Source organism: Canis aureus, chromosome 13 (genome assembly GCF_053574225.1).
Source record: "Canis aureus isolate CA01 chromosome 13, VMU_Caureus_v.1.0, whole genome shotgun sequence".
NCBI classification, from domain to species: Eukaryota; Metazoa; Chordata; class Mammalia; order Carnivora; family Canidae; genus Canis; species Canis aureus.
This window is the reverse complement of record NC_135623.1, coordinates 57802259-57820451: the sequence shown is the minus strand read 5'-3', so window position 1 is coordinate 57820451 and position 18193 is coordinate 57802259. Positions and strand designations below refer to the sequence as shown.

The 18193-nt window shown below is 38.1% G+C and overlaps 1 protein-coding gene across 5 annotated transcripts in view; it reads right to left on the bottom strand.

Moving 5' to 3' along the window:
• Window positions 1–18193, bottom strand: part of MND1 (meiotic nuclear divisions 1) — a 63447-nt gene that overhangs the window by 31080 nt on the left and 14174 nt on the right. For all 5 annotated transcript variants that reach the window (XM_077846432.1, XM_077846431.1, XM_077846433.1 and 2 more), the window contains exon 4: window positions 16775–16923. In XM_077846432.1, the coding sequence (XP_077702558.1) occupies window positions 16775–16923 (149 nt within the window). The remainder of the gene's footprint in view (window positions 1–16774; window positions 16924–18193) is intronic.

The following is an 18193-nucleotide window of genomic DNA, read 5'->3' as shown; positions in this document are numbered from 1 at the left end:
TGGGCTGTGATTTGCCTGTCAGCCATTCAAGGAGAGATCTCTAGTAGGTAGCTGAACTCAAAAGTGTGGAGCTCAGTGCAGAGGTATAGGCAGGAGATAAAAACTGGGGAATCAAAGGTATGTGAGTGGCAATGGAAGTCATAGGAGTAGATGAGATTTCCCAAGAAGAATGCACAGAGCAAGAAGGTAGAGGGACTAAGAACACTGGGACCAGCCTAGCAATCCCTAGATTGCTGGATTTGAGTTATTTGAGTTATTTTTCCCTATTTCAGAAAATAATTTTCACAGAAAATATATATTTACTTCAGATGGAGGCTACATAAGCTAAAGTCCCATGTATTGTAGCCTTAAATGGTAGTTCTTAAAAAATGAGACTTGGGTGAAAAGATGCAAACCCTTCTTTATAATTAGGGAGACTGAAGTACTATTTTAAAGCCTAGATTTATATCAATTAAACATGTTAGCACTAGTTATTTCACATCATTTTTTTAAATTTCACATCAATTATAAAGAGCTCTTATTAGTATCACTTATATCTATGGTTGAAAAAATGAAAAAAAAAAGGAATGGAAATGAAATATTATAGTCATGAATCTAAAACAGGTCCTTGTTAATAGTCTGGAATACATCTGACTAGGATTATTACAGGAATGAAAATAGGGCAAGTACAAGAAATAGTAAACTAACTAAAGGCAACTTACAATAATTGGTGATGGATTACATAAAAGGTAAAATGAACCAAAGTTAATCTTCCAACGTGAAGGCAGCAAAATTGTGGAAGTGACAGACCGCAGGATGAACTCCATTTTTTTTTTAAAAACTCCATTTCTATATTCTTAGGCATAATCAGTTAAAGATAGAAGTCTGGAAAGAATATGAAGTTTCTTTTAGAGCTACAGACCTTATTCAGATATTGGTTATACATATTAAAAGTGGAGTCTAAGGGAATAGTATGGAGGAGAAAACATCCTTTAGAATCAATTTTGAAGGACATGAGAGTGAAAAGAAGAAAACAGTAATAAATGATAATACGGTAGTCGCCTCTTATCCACAAGGGATACAGTCTGAGACCCCTAGTGGATGCCTGAAACTGCAGGTGGCACTGAATCCTACATATACTGGTTTTGTCTATACATATATCCCTGTGATAAAGCTTGATTTATAATTTGGCATAAAAAAGAGATTAACAACAATAAATAATAATAATAACTACAATATACTATAATAAAAGTTATGTGAATGTGATCTCTGTTACTCTCAAAATATCTTACTGCACCACACTCACCCTTCTTGTGATGATGTGAGATGAAAAATACCTAAGCGATGAGATGAAGTGGGGTGAAGGATACAGACACTGTGATGTAGCATTAGGCCACTGTGGACCTTCTGACCACACATCAGAAGAATCCCCAGCTTCTGGACACTGTGGAGAGAAAAACTGCTAACGGAGGCAGGGAGGAGACTACTATAGAATGGCCAGAGGAATTTTAATTATCAGGAGTCAAGAGCTCCACAAGGCAGTCAACCTCATCAGAACTGGAGAAGAGGTTACAAAGAGAGAGCAAGCCAGCGGAAAGGCCCTGAAAGCATTAAGAACTGGCACTAGAAGCAGTGACATCCAGGAGAAAAAACTGAGGCAGCAAGAATAATAAATTAAGAGTTTGCTGCTTCTCTCTCATTCTAGAATAATGCCCATTCATTTCTCTTTTGCTGAACATGTTAATTAACATGCAACTTATTTATGGTCTAGTTTCTAAACTGAAACATGAATTTGCAAGGACATGGTTAACATGGTGTCACAGTACATAGTAAGACCACAAAAGCTTGAAGGACTGAATGGCACCCTACTTCACTTAGCGTAAAATTTTGCAAGAATGTGGATGGCCTTCCACTGTCTGGCCATTGTCCCACGTTAACTCTCTGACCTACCTTTCTACAGTCCATTTCAGTCATTCTACCCTAGTTACACTGGCCTCTTTGATGTTTTGTACATTTACTGCACTCTTAAGGTCTTTACACTTGCTGTTTTTTCTGTTCCAGTAGTGTCTCTCTGGATGTTCCTTCCCAAGATATTCACAGGTTAACTCCCTCTCCTTCCAATTTTGCTTTCTCAATAAGGTCTACTCTGATCACTTGACTTTAAATGTACCCTGTCCCCCAACTCTAGCACTACTTTTAATTTTTTTCATATACCCACCACCTATTCATATAGGTGAATCACAGTCTGCCTAGTACTTATGCTTATTGTTCGATGTCTGTCTCCCTCTACTAAAAATTGAGCTCCACAAAGGCAGAATCTTTGTTTTGTTCACCAACACATGTCTCAAGCACCCAAAACAGTGCTTGGCCCAGAGAAGCTTAATAAATACTTCTTGGATGAATGAACATATGAATCACAGTGACAGAAAATGAGCCTGTTGGAAGGGGTGGTGAAGCTTTTTCAGCACTGTATCTAAGGATATCTCATAGTTAGATATTCAGATACTGGAAAAGTCCAGCACAGGACGAGAAAGTCAATGGAGGAAGCCAATGGAGAGCATACAAAGTTGTCATAGGTCTGATTGAGTACAGGTGGCCTTGGTGAAGAAAGTAAGGGTGTGAGACATGGAATAATAAATGAACATCTCCATGTGTGAAAGCTGGGAAAGCTAAGACCTGATGCTCTCAATCTTTTCCATCAAGTAGAGTGCAGTACCAAAACTCCCAAAAGACTGAATTTTTTTTAAGAACTACAAATGTTATGTAGCTTTATAATTTAGCTTATTAAAGAGGAGAAATAAAAAGTTGCCAACTATTTATCTTGTTGATATAATGTGAGCTTAAAGAAATAAAATTCCACAAAAATCAAAGACTCTTCTTACCTGGAAAAGATCCTAAAAATGATAAATCAAGAATCAAATTATTAAAATTTCTCCAACTGGCTTTTATTCCTTAGTGAACATCTTATGAAAAGAATATGTTTAATATAAAAAAGATAGAACTTCCACTGAGAAAAAACAGCTTTATTTTGATATATTACTTCTCAGGATTTTACTTCCTAAAAGAAGTCCATTTTGGAACATTAGGCATAATTATTGTAGTTTATAAGGTGATTATGCCATTAGGTGATGCTCTTCTGTTCACTGCAGGAAAACAGTGGAATTACTCTTCTTTCCTCATTAACAAATGGGTAGAGGGTTTTACAAGAGAGAAAAATCTAAATTTTACTGAAAGTTGCACTGACTTCTACAAAACTACCATTTTAACAAATTGAACATAATTGATAATACTAATGCAGCAAGTAATATCATTCCAAACAATTTTTATTATCTTTTGTCATTTTCTTTTTTCTTCCTCCAAGTGTTTAAAAACAATGACAAGGGTAACAAACCACAAATGCAATGAGCCAGACGGTCTCCCTGTACTCTCTCCTGTCAAAATAGTCACTTACCTGCTACACTAGTTATCAGTGAGGGCCTCCAGTAAGCCAGGCCCTCACTGGAGGTTTCAATATTGCCCTTTTATGGATTAAGAAATGGAAATCCAGAGAGAGTAGGTAATTTTGACTAGGTAGTAAATGGCAATATTGTTAGTTGAATCCAGGTCACTGGACATCAAAATCTGCGTTTTCCAAAGAGAATCCTGTTCTTTTGGGTATCATATGTTAAATCTGTCAATACTGGGACGCCTGGGTGGCTCAGCGATTGAGCGTCTGCTTTCAGCTCAGGGCGTGATCCCCCTGCAGGAATCCAGTCCTGCATGGAGCTCCCCACAGGGAGCCTACTTTTCCCTCTGCCTCTCTCTCATGAATAAATAAAATCTTAATAAATGAATACATAAATAAATAAATCTGTCAACATTTTTAAAAAGATCAATTGATTGATTGATTGATTGATGATAGACACAGAGAGAGAGAGAGAGAGGCAGAGACACAGGCAGAGGGAGAAGCAGGCTCCATGCAGGCTCAAGGATTGCGCCCTGGGCCAAAGGCAGGCGCCAAACCGCTGAGCCACCCAGGGATCCCATCTGTCAACATTTTAAATACTAATAAACAATGTCTAAGACAATTTCTAACAAGGAATCCTCAAAAACAAGCCATATTTTGAGCTATATGGCATATATTTAGCTAAGATTAATCTTTTGAAACAACATATTAAAACAAAATATCTTTGGTCAAGAAGAACCTTTCAACTGAAATAAATAAGAACCTCTGACATTTGACAAAGTGGAAAAATCTGAGGCAGACCGTATTTATAGAAGTATAAATATACACTAATGAAAATGTGCAGCAAAAGTAGCAAAAAAAATATAAAAGAAAATGGTCAAATACTTTCATATTTCAGGAAAAATCAAAACACAAATATTATTTGTTGATTATAACACTACAGCTCAGCATCGCCACTGCAGTCTAAGGAGGGGGAAATCAAAGATAAAGCAGAGTGTTTTCTGTATAACTCAGGTAGTCATAGAGAATGACTATATTATCATTAAACACTTTATTATCTGATCAATTATGCTACAGTTATAAAACTTACTACTCCCATAAAATAATGTCCTATTTATATTACTATGCCGGAGCCAACCCTTCTGGCTTACTGACTCATAGAATCCATGTCCAACCTCCTTTCTCCCTTACCCATTTCCACTCACAGTCTCCTCTAGAAGTGGCAGTGTGACACTGCTTCAACCTATAAGAATTAAGCAAAGTCTATTGGAGAGCTTCTGGGAAAGCCTCTGTTTTCCTGCTAGGAGAGACAGCCATTCTAACAATTTCCCTTTCCCTCTTCCATACCATTCTTCAGATATGACTAAAGGAGCTATGAAGGCCATCTCATGACCATGATTGAAAGGCCAAGAGGATCACAAAGATGCCAAATCTGGTACCACTGAGTCATTGATCAAGATTAAGAGACACCTACCTCTGGACTGCATGTGAGAAAAATAAACTTCCAATTAAGCCACTATTAGTCAAATATCCAATTACTTGCAGACAAAAGTAATTGTCATCAAACATCTTAGAAAACTTTAAAGCTGGTAAGAACATGGTTTAGAAGCTGGTCAGTTGTATGATGTGTTCATTCATTTATTTGTTCAAATGGTTAAATGTCTACTTTCTATCAGGCTTAGTGTTAGGTTTTGGGGAGAGAAAGTTGAAAATAAAAAAAAAAGTCATGCTCCAATAGAGCATGAACAAATTTCAATAATAGCAAAGAGGAACCATGAGATTTTTCTTTCATTTTGTCAGAATTCAAAGTCTAGGTTTAGGTCAGAGAACTCTAAGACCTGCCAGAATCAGTCCTGTTCTGTCCTCCCAAATGACAAATTGAAGCCAGGAAAGGAGGAAGAGGGTCTGGGAAGCAAGCAGAAAAGGTAGACATTTCTGATAACCCTGGTGAGAATTTCTGACAACCTTGACCTACCTACAGATGTTGTCCACACTATCAGGGCAAAGGAGGTGCAAAGCAGCTCTCTTGCCTGTGTTATCTGGAGCACAGGGGGCCTGGAACTGCTCCATCTCATTCTTACAGACCCAGAATGGGCGGGGACCCTTAGCTGGCAGTGAGAGTAGCCATGTTCCAGAAAAGGAAAAGGTGCACTAAACCAAGGACGAGATGCAGTTGCAAGGCAAAGGACTAAGGAAGGACCCTGGTACTTCAGGTAATGCCAGCCTGGATAAATGCTAAACACCAGAGTCTTCTTCCAAAGCCCTTCCTATGTACACTAGGGTGCAGATGTTCACCCCACAGAGAAAGTGGGCCACTGGGGTGGGAAGAATCCAAACTGGCTGAATTTACCTCAGTTTATTGAGTTTATTGAGAAATCCCTCAAGTGACTTAGTTTTTTACTACGAGGAAGAATAGGCTCAAATTCGAAATTAGGTTTAATTTTTGCATGTGTAAGTTTGTAGCTTGAGCATTTCTAGTGGTTGTGTAAGGTTTTGGAGTATAGCTTCACTCAGAAACATCATTGTCATCATTCATGCTACCTGAACCTGACTTTCAGAGAACACAGCCAGCATGTGTTCTCCATTTGTACACCAAGACAAGCAACAAACGGGAAACTTACATTTATTTTTATTATTTTTTTAAAAAATTTATTTATTTATTCGTGAGAGACAGAGAGAGAGAGAGAGAGAAAGAGAGAGAGAGAGAGATGCAGAGACACAGGCAGAGGGAGAAGCAGGCTCCATGCAGGGAGCCCGATGTGGGACTTGATCCCGGGTCTCTAGGATCAGGCCCTGGGCCAAAGGTGGTGCTAAACCGCTGAGCCATCCAGGGATCCCCGAGCATGTGACTCTTGACCTCAGTTTGAGCCCCAGGTTGGGTGCAGTGTTTATTTTTTTAAAAAAAGCATTTCTATGTATTAGTCATTGTGTAAGCAGTTCTATAGCACACATTTAGTTGTCACAACTACCCTATTTAGTAGGAAACAGTAGGAACATTTTACATATGAGAAAAGAGAGGCAGCAGAGATTTCCAGTAAATGGAAGAAGTTGGATTTGAATCTAAAGAATCTGGGTCCTGAGTCTACTCTGTTAAGCCACTGCCTTAACATACTGGTCTCTGTACTCACTATGCCCTTCACCCATAACACCCTTATGAACTCCCATAATTCTTGCCAGAACCAACTTAAATGTCTTCTTCCATAACCGCAAAGGATATCCTCAGCAGAATTAACTTTCACCTCTCCCTGTACTACCATCTTCTTCGGTATAACACATATCACACACAATGATTTGTGGACATGCGTGTCTCCTCACTAGACTGTGAGGTCCTGGGGACAGGAACTACCTAATTTATGATTATGTCCCTCTCATTAGTCCCAATGCCTACCACGGAAAGCATTCACTCTACACATTCACTGAACTGAATGAATTTCAATCAAAGCAATGCTTATTTTTATGTAAAAACATTTCAGAGTTGTCCACATAGTCCAGGAGTGGACCTACTCTTTATTCACTCAGTTTAGGCAATAAATAATCTGTATTTTCATTTCTAAAAACTAGTTTAAAAATAAATCTTTAATTATCATAAAAGAATCTACTAGTTTCTCCCAAAATCAATACACTGTGTCTGAAATCCAGCTTACTGTGGATTTCAAAATGTAATGCTTAACACAAACCTACTTCTAGAAAATGTGTCCCCTAGACTACCTTCCACTCCTAATAAATTGGTTGCAAATCAGAACTTAAAGGACTATGGAAGACCTTAGCAGAGCAAAAAATTTTTAAAAAGCTATGATTTCCGTAATCCTGACCTCTTAATTAAATTTTAAAAATCAGTTAAAAACTGCTATATAGATTTGCTGCAGCACTAATGAAATTCTCTGAATCAGTGGATGGTTTCATTAGAACTAACTTTATATCTTTTGTTTCTTTTAATTCTCACTCACTGGTCAAATATCTGTCATTTACCAAGAACTGTGCCCAGTCCTGAGGATACAGGCTGATTATGTGATAGGGCTGAGTAAACTAATAAGTGCAGCTCAGTCAGGGTGGTGGATTGGAGTTACACTCAGGGTACTATGGCAGTTAAGAAAAGAAATATCCATGTCAGAACAAGCAGTCCTGGAAGGGTAGACAGGGGCATGAATACAAAAATAAAAGCATATTGGAAATGGTATTCCTTTTGGGAACAGACTAAAAAATGTGCATTTCAAATTGTAGTGGTCAGCTATTTCCAATACTGCCAGGTGACTCTGTATGACTAGCATATCAAGCACAATAATTATTGCCCATATCCAGTAAAGTACATATTATAGGACAACACCCTACATCCATCAATAAAGCTAAGGTAAAATAAAGGAAGTCATTTCCTTGAGGTTGAAATTATTCCTTCATTTGTAAAGCCAAGCTATTTGAAATAAAGAAAAGGAGAACTAGGAGATGATGCAAAGAATGGCTGATCCTAATGCATTTTTGTCTTGCTTTTCTTTATAAAAAATATTCAAAAAGACCACGGACACACACACACTGCCACATACATATACACTTTTCCTCTCTCTCTCTCTTTTTTAAAGATTTTATTAATTTATTCATGACAGACACATAGAGAGAGAGAAAGAGGCAGAGACGCAGGCAGAGAGAGAAGCAGGCTCCATGCAGGGAGCCTGACGTGGGACTTGATCCTGGGTCTCCAGAATCACGCCCTGGGCTGAAGGCAGGCACCAAACCGCTGAGCCAACCGGGCTGCCCTCTCTCTCTCTTTCACACATACACTCATACATACACACAGACTAAAATCATTATCATATAGGGAAAAATCAGCAAGTTTTAGCCAAAACTCCTGAAACAGTTATCAAGAAGAAAAAAATCATCTCTTGACCTTTAAAAAGTTCTATACGTTCTTCAGGATACAGAGAAATGCCACTTCACTGGGGAGTTCCCATAATGTAATTAATTTTGAAGCTATGTAAAAATTCGCAACAAAAACTTCTGAGAAAAAGATCTAATTATTTCTATTCTCTGTTGAATCAAAAGAGTTGCTTCTACTACCATCCAAACAGCATAACATATTTGCATATATTTCAGAAGAACTAGCAGACTTAACCATGCACCACTACCCTCAGCTCCACATAAATTTTTCTTGCCCAAGAAAGTTACAATTTACGTGAAAAGGCCCAGGAATGTATCTACGTCATAGCTATTTAGAGACCAGCTTAACAATTATTTCTTCCACCCAACCCAAGTATTTATTTCAACCATGCAGAAATAAACTACTACATATTGCATTGTTGTCAGCAACATTTATAAGGTCTTACTCATCTATATAGAGGGGGAATTTTTTGCTTAATATCACAATGTAACATTATTTTCTAAGTTTATAATCTAATTTTTAAAAGCAATTGCATCAGCAAAATAAATAAAAATATACATTTTCAACTTCCCCTGCTTGGTGTACATAATAAAATCCAACCAACTACTAAGACACCCCATACTGTGGGCCTCAATACAATTTCCAACCTTATCTTCCCATTACTACTATACAACAAAACCCAACATCTTTCCAAACTGGTCACCAACTATCCACTGAACATTATTTGCTTTAAAGTTTTGTTTAACTGTGGTTATGTGGAAGGAATATGGAGTCAAAATGCCTGGATTCAAATCTTGCTTTACCATTTACTAATACTGTCACCTTGGGCAACTTAAATTTACCCTCTTGGTGTCTCAGTCTTTTCACATAGGTAGAGTTAATAATACCCACAGCTCATGCAGTCGTTAAGAGTCAAATGCTAGGGGATCCCTGGGTGGCTCGGTGGTTTAGAGCCTGCCTTTGGCCTAGGGCTTAATCCCGGAGTCCTGGGATTGAGTCCCGCATTGGGATCCCTGCATGGGGCCCTGCCTGCCTCTTTCTCTGTCTCTAATGGATAAATAAATAAAATCTTAAAAAAAAAAAAAAAAAAAAAAAGAGTCAAATGCTGGAAAGCATGTAAAAGCTCTGCCATGGTATGAATGTTTGTGTTCCCCCCAAAGTTCAGACGTTGAAATTCTAACCCCCAAAGATAATGTTGATAACCTTAGGTAGGTAAGGCCTTTGGGAGGTATTGATGTCATGAAGCTGGAGCCCTCAGGAATGGGATTACCACATAAAGAGGCTTCAGAGAGATTCCTAAGCAATTTAACCACCTGAGGATACAAGAAGCCTGTGACCCAGGAGAGTACTCCTACCTGACCAGCCTCCGGAATTATGAGAGAACAAGTTTTGTTGTTTAAAAGCTACCCAGTCTGGGGTATTTTGTTATAGCAGCCTAAATGGACCAAGATAAACTCTTAAAACCATACCTAAGTATTCAATGAATTTTGGCTGCCATTCTCAACATCAGCATAAGTGGCTCCCTCTGTCCCCCTTGAGAATCTCTCCATCTATCTAAATCTACTCAACTTGCAGCCCAAAATATTTTTAAGAAGTCTCCCTGAAGTATGTGGATTTATAAATATCTTCCATCCTCTAAACTCATAACAATTAGGACCCATAGAACAGACAATATTTGGCACTAATCTTACATAAACTAAAAAGCTAATTATGTCTTTTCATAAAAAGTTAATCATTTAAGGTATTTATCTTGCTTTACTAAGTACAGTGTAAATTATTCAACATGAAACATATATTTTAGTATTTTTTTATGATTTTATTTATTTATGAGAGACACACAGAGAGAGAAAGAGGGAGGGAGGGAGGGAGGGAGGGAGAGAGAGAGAGAGAGAGAGAAAGGCAGAGACACAGGCAGAGGGAGAAGCAGGCTCCATGCAGGGAGCCTGACGTGGGACTCGATCCCGGGTCTCCAGGATCAGGCCCTGGGCTGAAGGCGGTGCTAAACCGCTGAGCCACCCAGGCTGCCCATATTCTAGTATTTTCATATTGCCCAAAGAACTTAGCATACTGCATGCACAGAGCAGGCATATAGTAATATCTGTCAAAGCAGTTAATGCGACCCACACATAGTTGATGGGTTATTTGCCATCTTAGAAAATATTAAAGAGAAACATAAATTATAACCATGAGGCTTTAGACTGTCTTTAATAATGATCAATACATACAACCTAAAAAAAATAATAATAAAAAATACATACAACCTAAAGTCAAGGGAGAAAAAAAAAGTGCTTCTTGATTTAATTTTCAGATCTACTATAAGAATGTCCATTCTCAAGAGAAGAATACATTCCTGTACATAATTGGAATCACGGGCAGAACCAAAGCACAACAGAATGATGAAAAGGAAGGGAGGGAAGGAAGGAGAAAGAAGGGAGGAGGGGGAGGGAGGGAGAAGGAGGGGGAGATGGGGAGAGGAAGAGAGAGAGAGAAAGAAAACTTAGAGTTTCCCCCACTCTCTCTCTAACCTGGAAGTAATTAATAAGAAACTCAAAAGGAAGCTAACCTTTTACTTTGGCTGAATAAACTAATCCTTCCGAGCAACCTTGAATTTGGAATCTGGTTCACTGCAACACTGAGTGAGTACTTTCTATCTTTATATAAATCCCAACTTCTCTCGCAGCACTTTTAATTACCACTCATTCACAATTCATATTACAATTTTCACTCTTAATTTCACTCTTTCATGTGCAGAATATCTTTAGCACAGGTTACAGGTTCTTAAAAATCATGAATCTTGACTTCTAGTTTTACAAATTACCTCCAGTGTCTGATAAAATGTTTTGCACAGGGGTGCCTGGGTGGCTCAGCAGTTGGGTGTCTGCCTTTGGCCCAGGGCGTGGTCCCGGTCTCGATTTGGCTGGGATCGAGTCTCACATCGGGCTTCTGCGTGGAGCCTGGTTCTCCCTCTGCCTGTGTCTCTGCCTCTCTCTCTCTTTCTCTCTCTCTCTCTGTGTGTCTCTCACAAATAAATAAATAAAAATCTTAAAAAAAGAAAAAAAACCAACAACCCAGAATGTAGCAGATGTAGAGACGTCACTTTCAAGATTAAGTTGCCAAGGAACCCAGTAGCTTCTGTCTTAGACTCCCCACATATTTGCTCTGTGGAAAGCTAGCTGCCATACTGCAAGCTGTCCTATGGAGAAGCCCTGGATATAAGGAATGAGGGAGGCCTCCATCTAAAAACAATCAAGGAATCAAGGCCCCTTAGTCCAACAGCCTTCAAGGGACTAAATCCAATAACCATATGGTTGAGTTTGGAAATAAATCCTCTCCCAGATGAGGCTTCTGATGAGAATGCAGCTCTGGCCATCTGTTTGACTACAACTTTATGTGAGACTCTGAGCCAGAGGTACCTAACTAAGCCATGCCCGGATCCACAGAAACTGTGAAATATCAGCATTTGTTTCTCTGAGCCCAAAGTTTTGGAGTACACAGTTTGTTACAAAATGATAGGCAATTAATAAAAAAATCTAAGTCACATTTATGTAAAAGAAGTTTTCAAAGCAATTTCATTCATTTAGAATACATTCAGCTACAATAACAGAGTACTTAACTAAAACTGGATTAAACAGTCCAGAGGTTAGGCAGTCCAAGGCTAGTGCAGCATCTCAAAATGCCATCAGAGATCCAAACCTTTTATTCAAGCTCTGACATTAAGGAATAGGTCTTCATCCTAATGCTTGTTATTGTAGAATTACAATATGATCTCATGTCCATGTGATGGAAAAGAAGGGTAAGGGGTTTGCCTTTACCAGGAAAGTAAACATTTTCCTACAAGCCTCAAAACTAGTCTTCTACATACATCTCACTCATCAGAACAGTTTTCTATTCCTTTAGTTGCAAGGGAGTACAGGAAGAGGAGCATTTTTTTGGTAAGATACACTGCTGTCTCAAAAAATGTTTAGTAAAAAAAAAAAAGTTTAGTAAAGAAGAAAAGGCAATGCTCATTACATAGAAAACCAACAGTATGTGTCAAAGCAATACATTATATTATGGTAAAACTAAAAATATTACAGAAGGCCTAAACACCATAAGCTTTGGGAGGTTGAGATGGCTTCTCAGAAGAGAGATGTTTAGAATTTGGCTAGGTAGAAAAGAAGGGCAAGGGAATGGTCAAAGAGTATAAAAGAACAAAAGCCAAGAAGACAGGAAAATGCAATAAGGCCTAAAAGTAAATTACCCTGTATAGTTTCTAATTTTATGATTAATTTTTAAAAACAGTTGCTGAGTGATGAATATGCATTTGTTTCCTAGCAGGGAAAAAATGCAGCATCATGTTTAAAAGATAAAAAAAGGGGCAAAAGGATCTGAATAGACATTTCTCTAAGGAAGATCACAAATGGCCAGTAAATACATGTAACGATGTGCAACCTCATTAGTCATCAGGGAAATGGAAAACAAAACCATAATAAGATGCCACTTTACAACCACTAAGATGGCTAGATTCAAAAAAGTCAGGTAATATTAAGTTTTAGTGAGGATGCGGTGAAATTGGAAGCTTCACATACTGCTGGTAAGAATGTAAAATGGTGCAGCCAATTTAGAAAGAAGTCCAGAAGTTCTTCAAATAATTAATCATATCATATGACCCAGTAATTCCCAAGAGAAATGAAAACATATATCCATGCAAAAACTTGTACATGAAGTTTATAGCAGCATTGCCAAAAGGTGGAAACAACCCAAATAGCCATCAACTGAAGAATGGATAAATAAGATGTGGTAAATTCATACAATGGAATATTATTTGGCCATAAAAAGGAATGTCACACTGATATATACTACAACATGGACAAACCTTGAAAACATTATACTAAATGAAAGAAGCCAGTCATGAAAGATACATATTATGTGATTCCATTCATATTAAATTTCTGTAACAAGGAAATTTACAAGAAACAGAAAGTAGCTTACTGGGGGGCACTTGGATGGCTCAGTCAGTTGAGTGTCTAGCTCTTAACTTAGGCTCAGTCACATCTCAGGGTCTGGAGATCGAGCCCCAAGTTGGGCTCTGTGCTCAGGGCAGAGTCTGCTTGAGATTCTCTCTCTCCCTCTGCCCCTCCCCTGGCTCACATGTACTCTCTCTCTGTAAAATAAATAATATCTTAAAATGGGGGTGCCTGGGTAACTCAGTGGTTGAGCATCTGCCTTTGGCTCAGGTTGTGATTCCAGGGTCCTGGGATCAAGCCCCACATCAGGCTCCCTCCAGGGAGTCTGCTTCTCCCTCTGCCTGTATCTCTGCCTCTCTCTGTGTCTCTCATGAATAAATAAGTAAAATCTTTGAAGAAAGAGAAGGAAGGAGGGAAGGAAGGAAGGAAGGAAAAGAGAAAAGAAAGAAAAGAAAAAAGAAAAAGAAAAAAGAAAAGAAAAAAAGAGAAAAAAGAAAAGAGAAAAAAATTAAGTAACTTACTGGCTACCTATAGCTAAGGAAGTGTAGGTGAGCTGCTACCACCTAGGTCCAAATCACCATTACTTCACAGCTGGATTATTCCAAGAACTTAACCTACCTGTTTCCCTGCTTCCATTCTTTGCCCACCAATAGATTCCAAGTGCCTAGAATAGTATCTGGCACACAGAAGACAGCAGGTATTCAGTAATTTTGTTGTTTATTATTCTCACTCCAAGTCCTGTGTTCTTTTCTAGTTTTTTCTCTCAATTTATTTTGTAAGTATCTATCCTGGTAGGAGAGAGAGTGTTACTCAGCATTCAAACCCCCTTCTTATTTCGGAGAATTGCTGGTGCCAACAGGAGGGACCTAACTCCCAACATAGAAACCCCAATTATTTATTTCCCCAGTCCCCCTGGCAACTAGAGTATGGGCATATAACCCAGGCTTGGCCAATCACATGTACTTCCCAAAACTGTGACTAGCAGCTGGGACAGAAGTTCTTTATTTTGGGGTGGGTTGTTTTGTTTTGTTTTGTTTTGTTTTGGCAGGGGGCAGGGAGGGAAGGTGGGTAGCAGCAACATCTGCTTCTTTAGCCAGGGTCAGGAGTACCAGTGGAACCATCTTCGGAGGTCACCAATGTCAGCAGAGCTAGGTGCAGTGTTCATGGCACTGGGGCTGAACAATCCTCATCACACAGGTTTCATGGTGTGACTTTGGCTGTGGTCTGGCTGTGCACCTTCCCTCAGTTCCTGTCTACTTTTAGAACTGGGTTTCTAACCTTCTTAGTGATGCTGCAAGTCCATCTTGTATCTTTCAATAAATTCCTTTTCTGCTGTTAACCAGAGTTAGTTTGTGTTGTTTATAACTAAAAACATAGACTGAGGGCTGCCTACAAATTTTGACCTTCTTAAACCCAGAAGCAACATTTTCAAAAGTGGTGCTTCAGGATTTTCCTGTGAAGAAATGTAATCCCATAGTATCACCAAACAGGAAAAAAACTCCTCTCCTTTACTTTTTTTTTTAAAGATTTTATTTATTCATGAGAGCTAGAGAGAGAGAAAGAGAGAGAGAGACAGGCAGAGGAAGAAGCAGGCTCCATGCAGGGAGCCCAATGCCGGACTCAATCCCAGGACTATGGGATCACACCCTGAGCCAAAGGCAGATGTTCAACCACTGAGCCATCCAGGGGTCCCTTCTTTACTATTCTTGATTAACTTTTCCTATTCCTGTTATCTTCTGTCTTCTTCTAATCAGGGGTCTTCCTTGCTTCACCCAAAAACAAGTGCATAGCCCTTTTCCCTGAAGTTCCACTTCTTGCCTACACTGTAAATTCCACATAATTCACCCCCTCGGTTGTATAAAAGAATAAAAAAATTAAATTAAAATGCAGTAGAATTTTGTAGTACGGACAAAATACATGTTCTTGGAAGTAACTAAGATTTTCTTTGATAGCTGAATAAACAAACTGTGGCACATCTATGTAATGGAATATTATTCACCAATAAAGTGAAATGAGCTACCAAGCCACCAAAAGACACGGAAGAAACCTAAATGTGTATTACTAAGTGAAAGAATCCAATCTGAAAAGGCTATAGACCACAATTCCAACAGTATGAAATTCCAGAAAAGGCAAAAGTATAAAATATTTTTTAAAAAAAATCACTGGTTATTAGGGATTAGGGGAGAGGAAAGGACAAATAACTGGAGCACAGAAGATTTTTAGGGCAGTGAACTATTCTGTATGACTCTGTAATTGTGGATACATGACATTTATGCATTTGTTCAAATTCACACAACATAAAATACAAAATGTGAACTCTAATGTAAATTATGGACCTTACTTAATAATAAGGTATCAATATTGACTCATCGAATGTAACAAATGTACCATGCTAAATACAAAATGCAAATCACAGCAGAAACTGTGTGTAGGTGGGGAGAAGGGGTGGTATAGGTATCCCCCCCTTTTCAAAAGTTCATATTATACCATTTTGCTTCTATGAAAGACCTACATTAGTACCTATTTTTGCTAACTAAAAGAAATCTGAAGAGTATTTTTGCTTATACCAAAAAAGGTAAAAAGCAAAAATAATGTTTTGGCATTCATTTTGCAGCAAGCCATAACAGAGGTAGCGTGCACCCAGAGCAGTGAAAGTGGCCCCACCAAGCTCCTTCCCTGGGAACAACACTCAGAATCTTAGCACGAGACTCCACAGTTTTAAACTGTGTCTATGAGCATCTGTGCTTTATCTTTATTTTGTGGGTCCATTAGCAAGATGTATCCTATGGGCATCAGAGAAGCCTAAGACAGGTTACTTTTGGGGTTCAGGAACATTCAGAAATTCTTTCCATATTGATTAATGGTAAGTGCATTTTCACTTTATGCCATTTTAGTTACAAAAGTTTTCATAGGAAAGCTCCACTTTGGATAGTGGGGGAGAACTACACAGTTGACCACTGAACAATGCAGAAGTTAGGGGCAAACCTCATGCAGTCCAAAATCTACATACAACTTTTGACTCTCCCCAAACTTAATTGCTAATAGCCCACTGTTGCCCAGAAGCCTTACCAATAATATAAACAGCTGTTTAACACATATTTTGTATAATAAATGTATTATGTACTATATTCTCAAAATAAAGCAAGCTAGGGAAAAGAAAATGTTAAGACAATCATTAAAAAGAAGAAACATTTACAGTATTATATGTATTGAAAAAAAAACATGTATAAGTGGACTCATGCAATTCAAACTCATGTTTTTAAAGGGTCAACTGTATTTGCGATCTCTCTGTGCCTTCCCATCCATCTTGCTGTAACTCTAGAAAGAACATAAAATACTACAAAATAATATCATGGCATGTGGGAAGATTAAAGTTAAAACATTCTAAGCTCCTTGTATTGTTTAGGAGAAAGAAATGTTGATTATCTTTAGACTTTGAGTCAAATAATGCATGTTAAAAATTTAATGGAAACCACTAACTTCAAATTTCTTGCTTACAAAGCAAATCTGTAGATTTTAACTGTGATGGCTTACCTGAGATTCCAGAACCTCCAACTTGCGTTTCCTCGAATGAAGAGCTTTACTTGGAAAAGCCCAGTAATAATTAGACGTTCCAATCCTTTCACAGTCAACCATACCATCATCAACTAAGCTCTGAAGGACTTCTTTCACTGACATAGCGGCTAAAAGAGATCATTTTTAAAGACTCTAAATTAAGTCGCAACAGAAGTGTAATTAAAACACTAAAAAAAAAAAAAAGGCTAAAAACTGAAGATGATACTTGGAATAAATGTTACAGATCAAAGGTTAATTCATAAACAAATAAGGGGTTTTTAAAAATAACAAAAGAAGACAAATATGTGAATAGAAAAACAAAAGTACATCAGTGGACATCTACAAAAATACACAGTTAATAAAACTGTTCGGCCCTACTAATTAATTGAAGAAATGCAAAATAAAGGAATGAGATATGATGTCTTGACTACCAAATTAGAAATACTAAGAAATGTAATAAAACATTCAGGGTAATGAGTACTCTCAACATGGGAAGAAAATCTGGCAATATGTATCTAAAACCTTAGATGTGTACATGACTTTTATATAGACATTCCATTGTTATAAAATTCAGCCAAAAAAAATAATGATGGACATGCATAGGGATACTTGTCAAAGCACTGTTTTCAACAGCAAAAAATCATAAACTGGTCCAATAACCAAACTTTTAGAAGTATTTTATTGTGATGGGATTCCATGTAATCATTAATTTTTTTTTAAAGATTTTATTTACTCATTCATGATAGACAGAGAGAGAGAGGGAAAGAGAGGCAGAGACACAGGCAGAGGGAGAAGCAGTCTCCATGCCGGGAGCCCGACGCGGGACTCGATCCGGTTGGTACTCCAGGATCGCGCCCTGGGCCAAAGGTAGGCGCCAAACCGCTGAGCCACCCAGGGATCCCCAATCATTAAATTTGTTATAAAGTATTTAATAGCATGGATATATATGCATTCAAAATCTATTATACAGAATTATTTTAAAAAAGGTAAAAGACAACATAGGCACTAAATGTGACAGTGGTTATCTTTGAATGGTAGGTAAGAACCAACTTTTATTTCCTCTTGTTCATTTTTCTTATTTTTTTCCAACAATGAATGTGTATTGCCTTTTTTGCTAAGAAAACTAAAAAAGATAGGGATCCCTGGGTGGCTCAGTGGTTTAGCACCTGCCTTTGGCCCAGGGCACGATCCTGGAGTTCTGGGATCGAGTCCCGTGTCAGGCTCCTGGCATGGAGCCTGCTTCTCCCTCCTCCTGTGTCTCTGCCTCTCTCTCTTTCTATGTCTATCATATATAATAAATAAATAAATATTTTAAAAAAAGAAAACTAAAAAAGAAAAAAAACTTGTGAACTGAATGTTACGGTTAGCAGTAAGATAAAAAATAAGCATCTTTAAAAA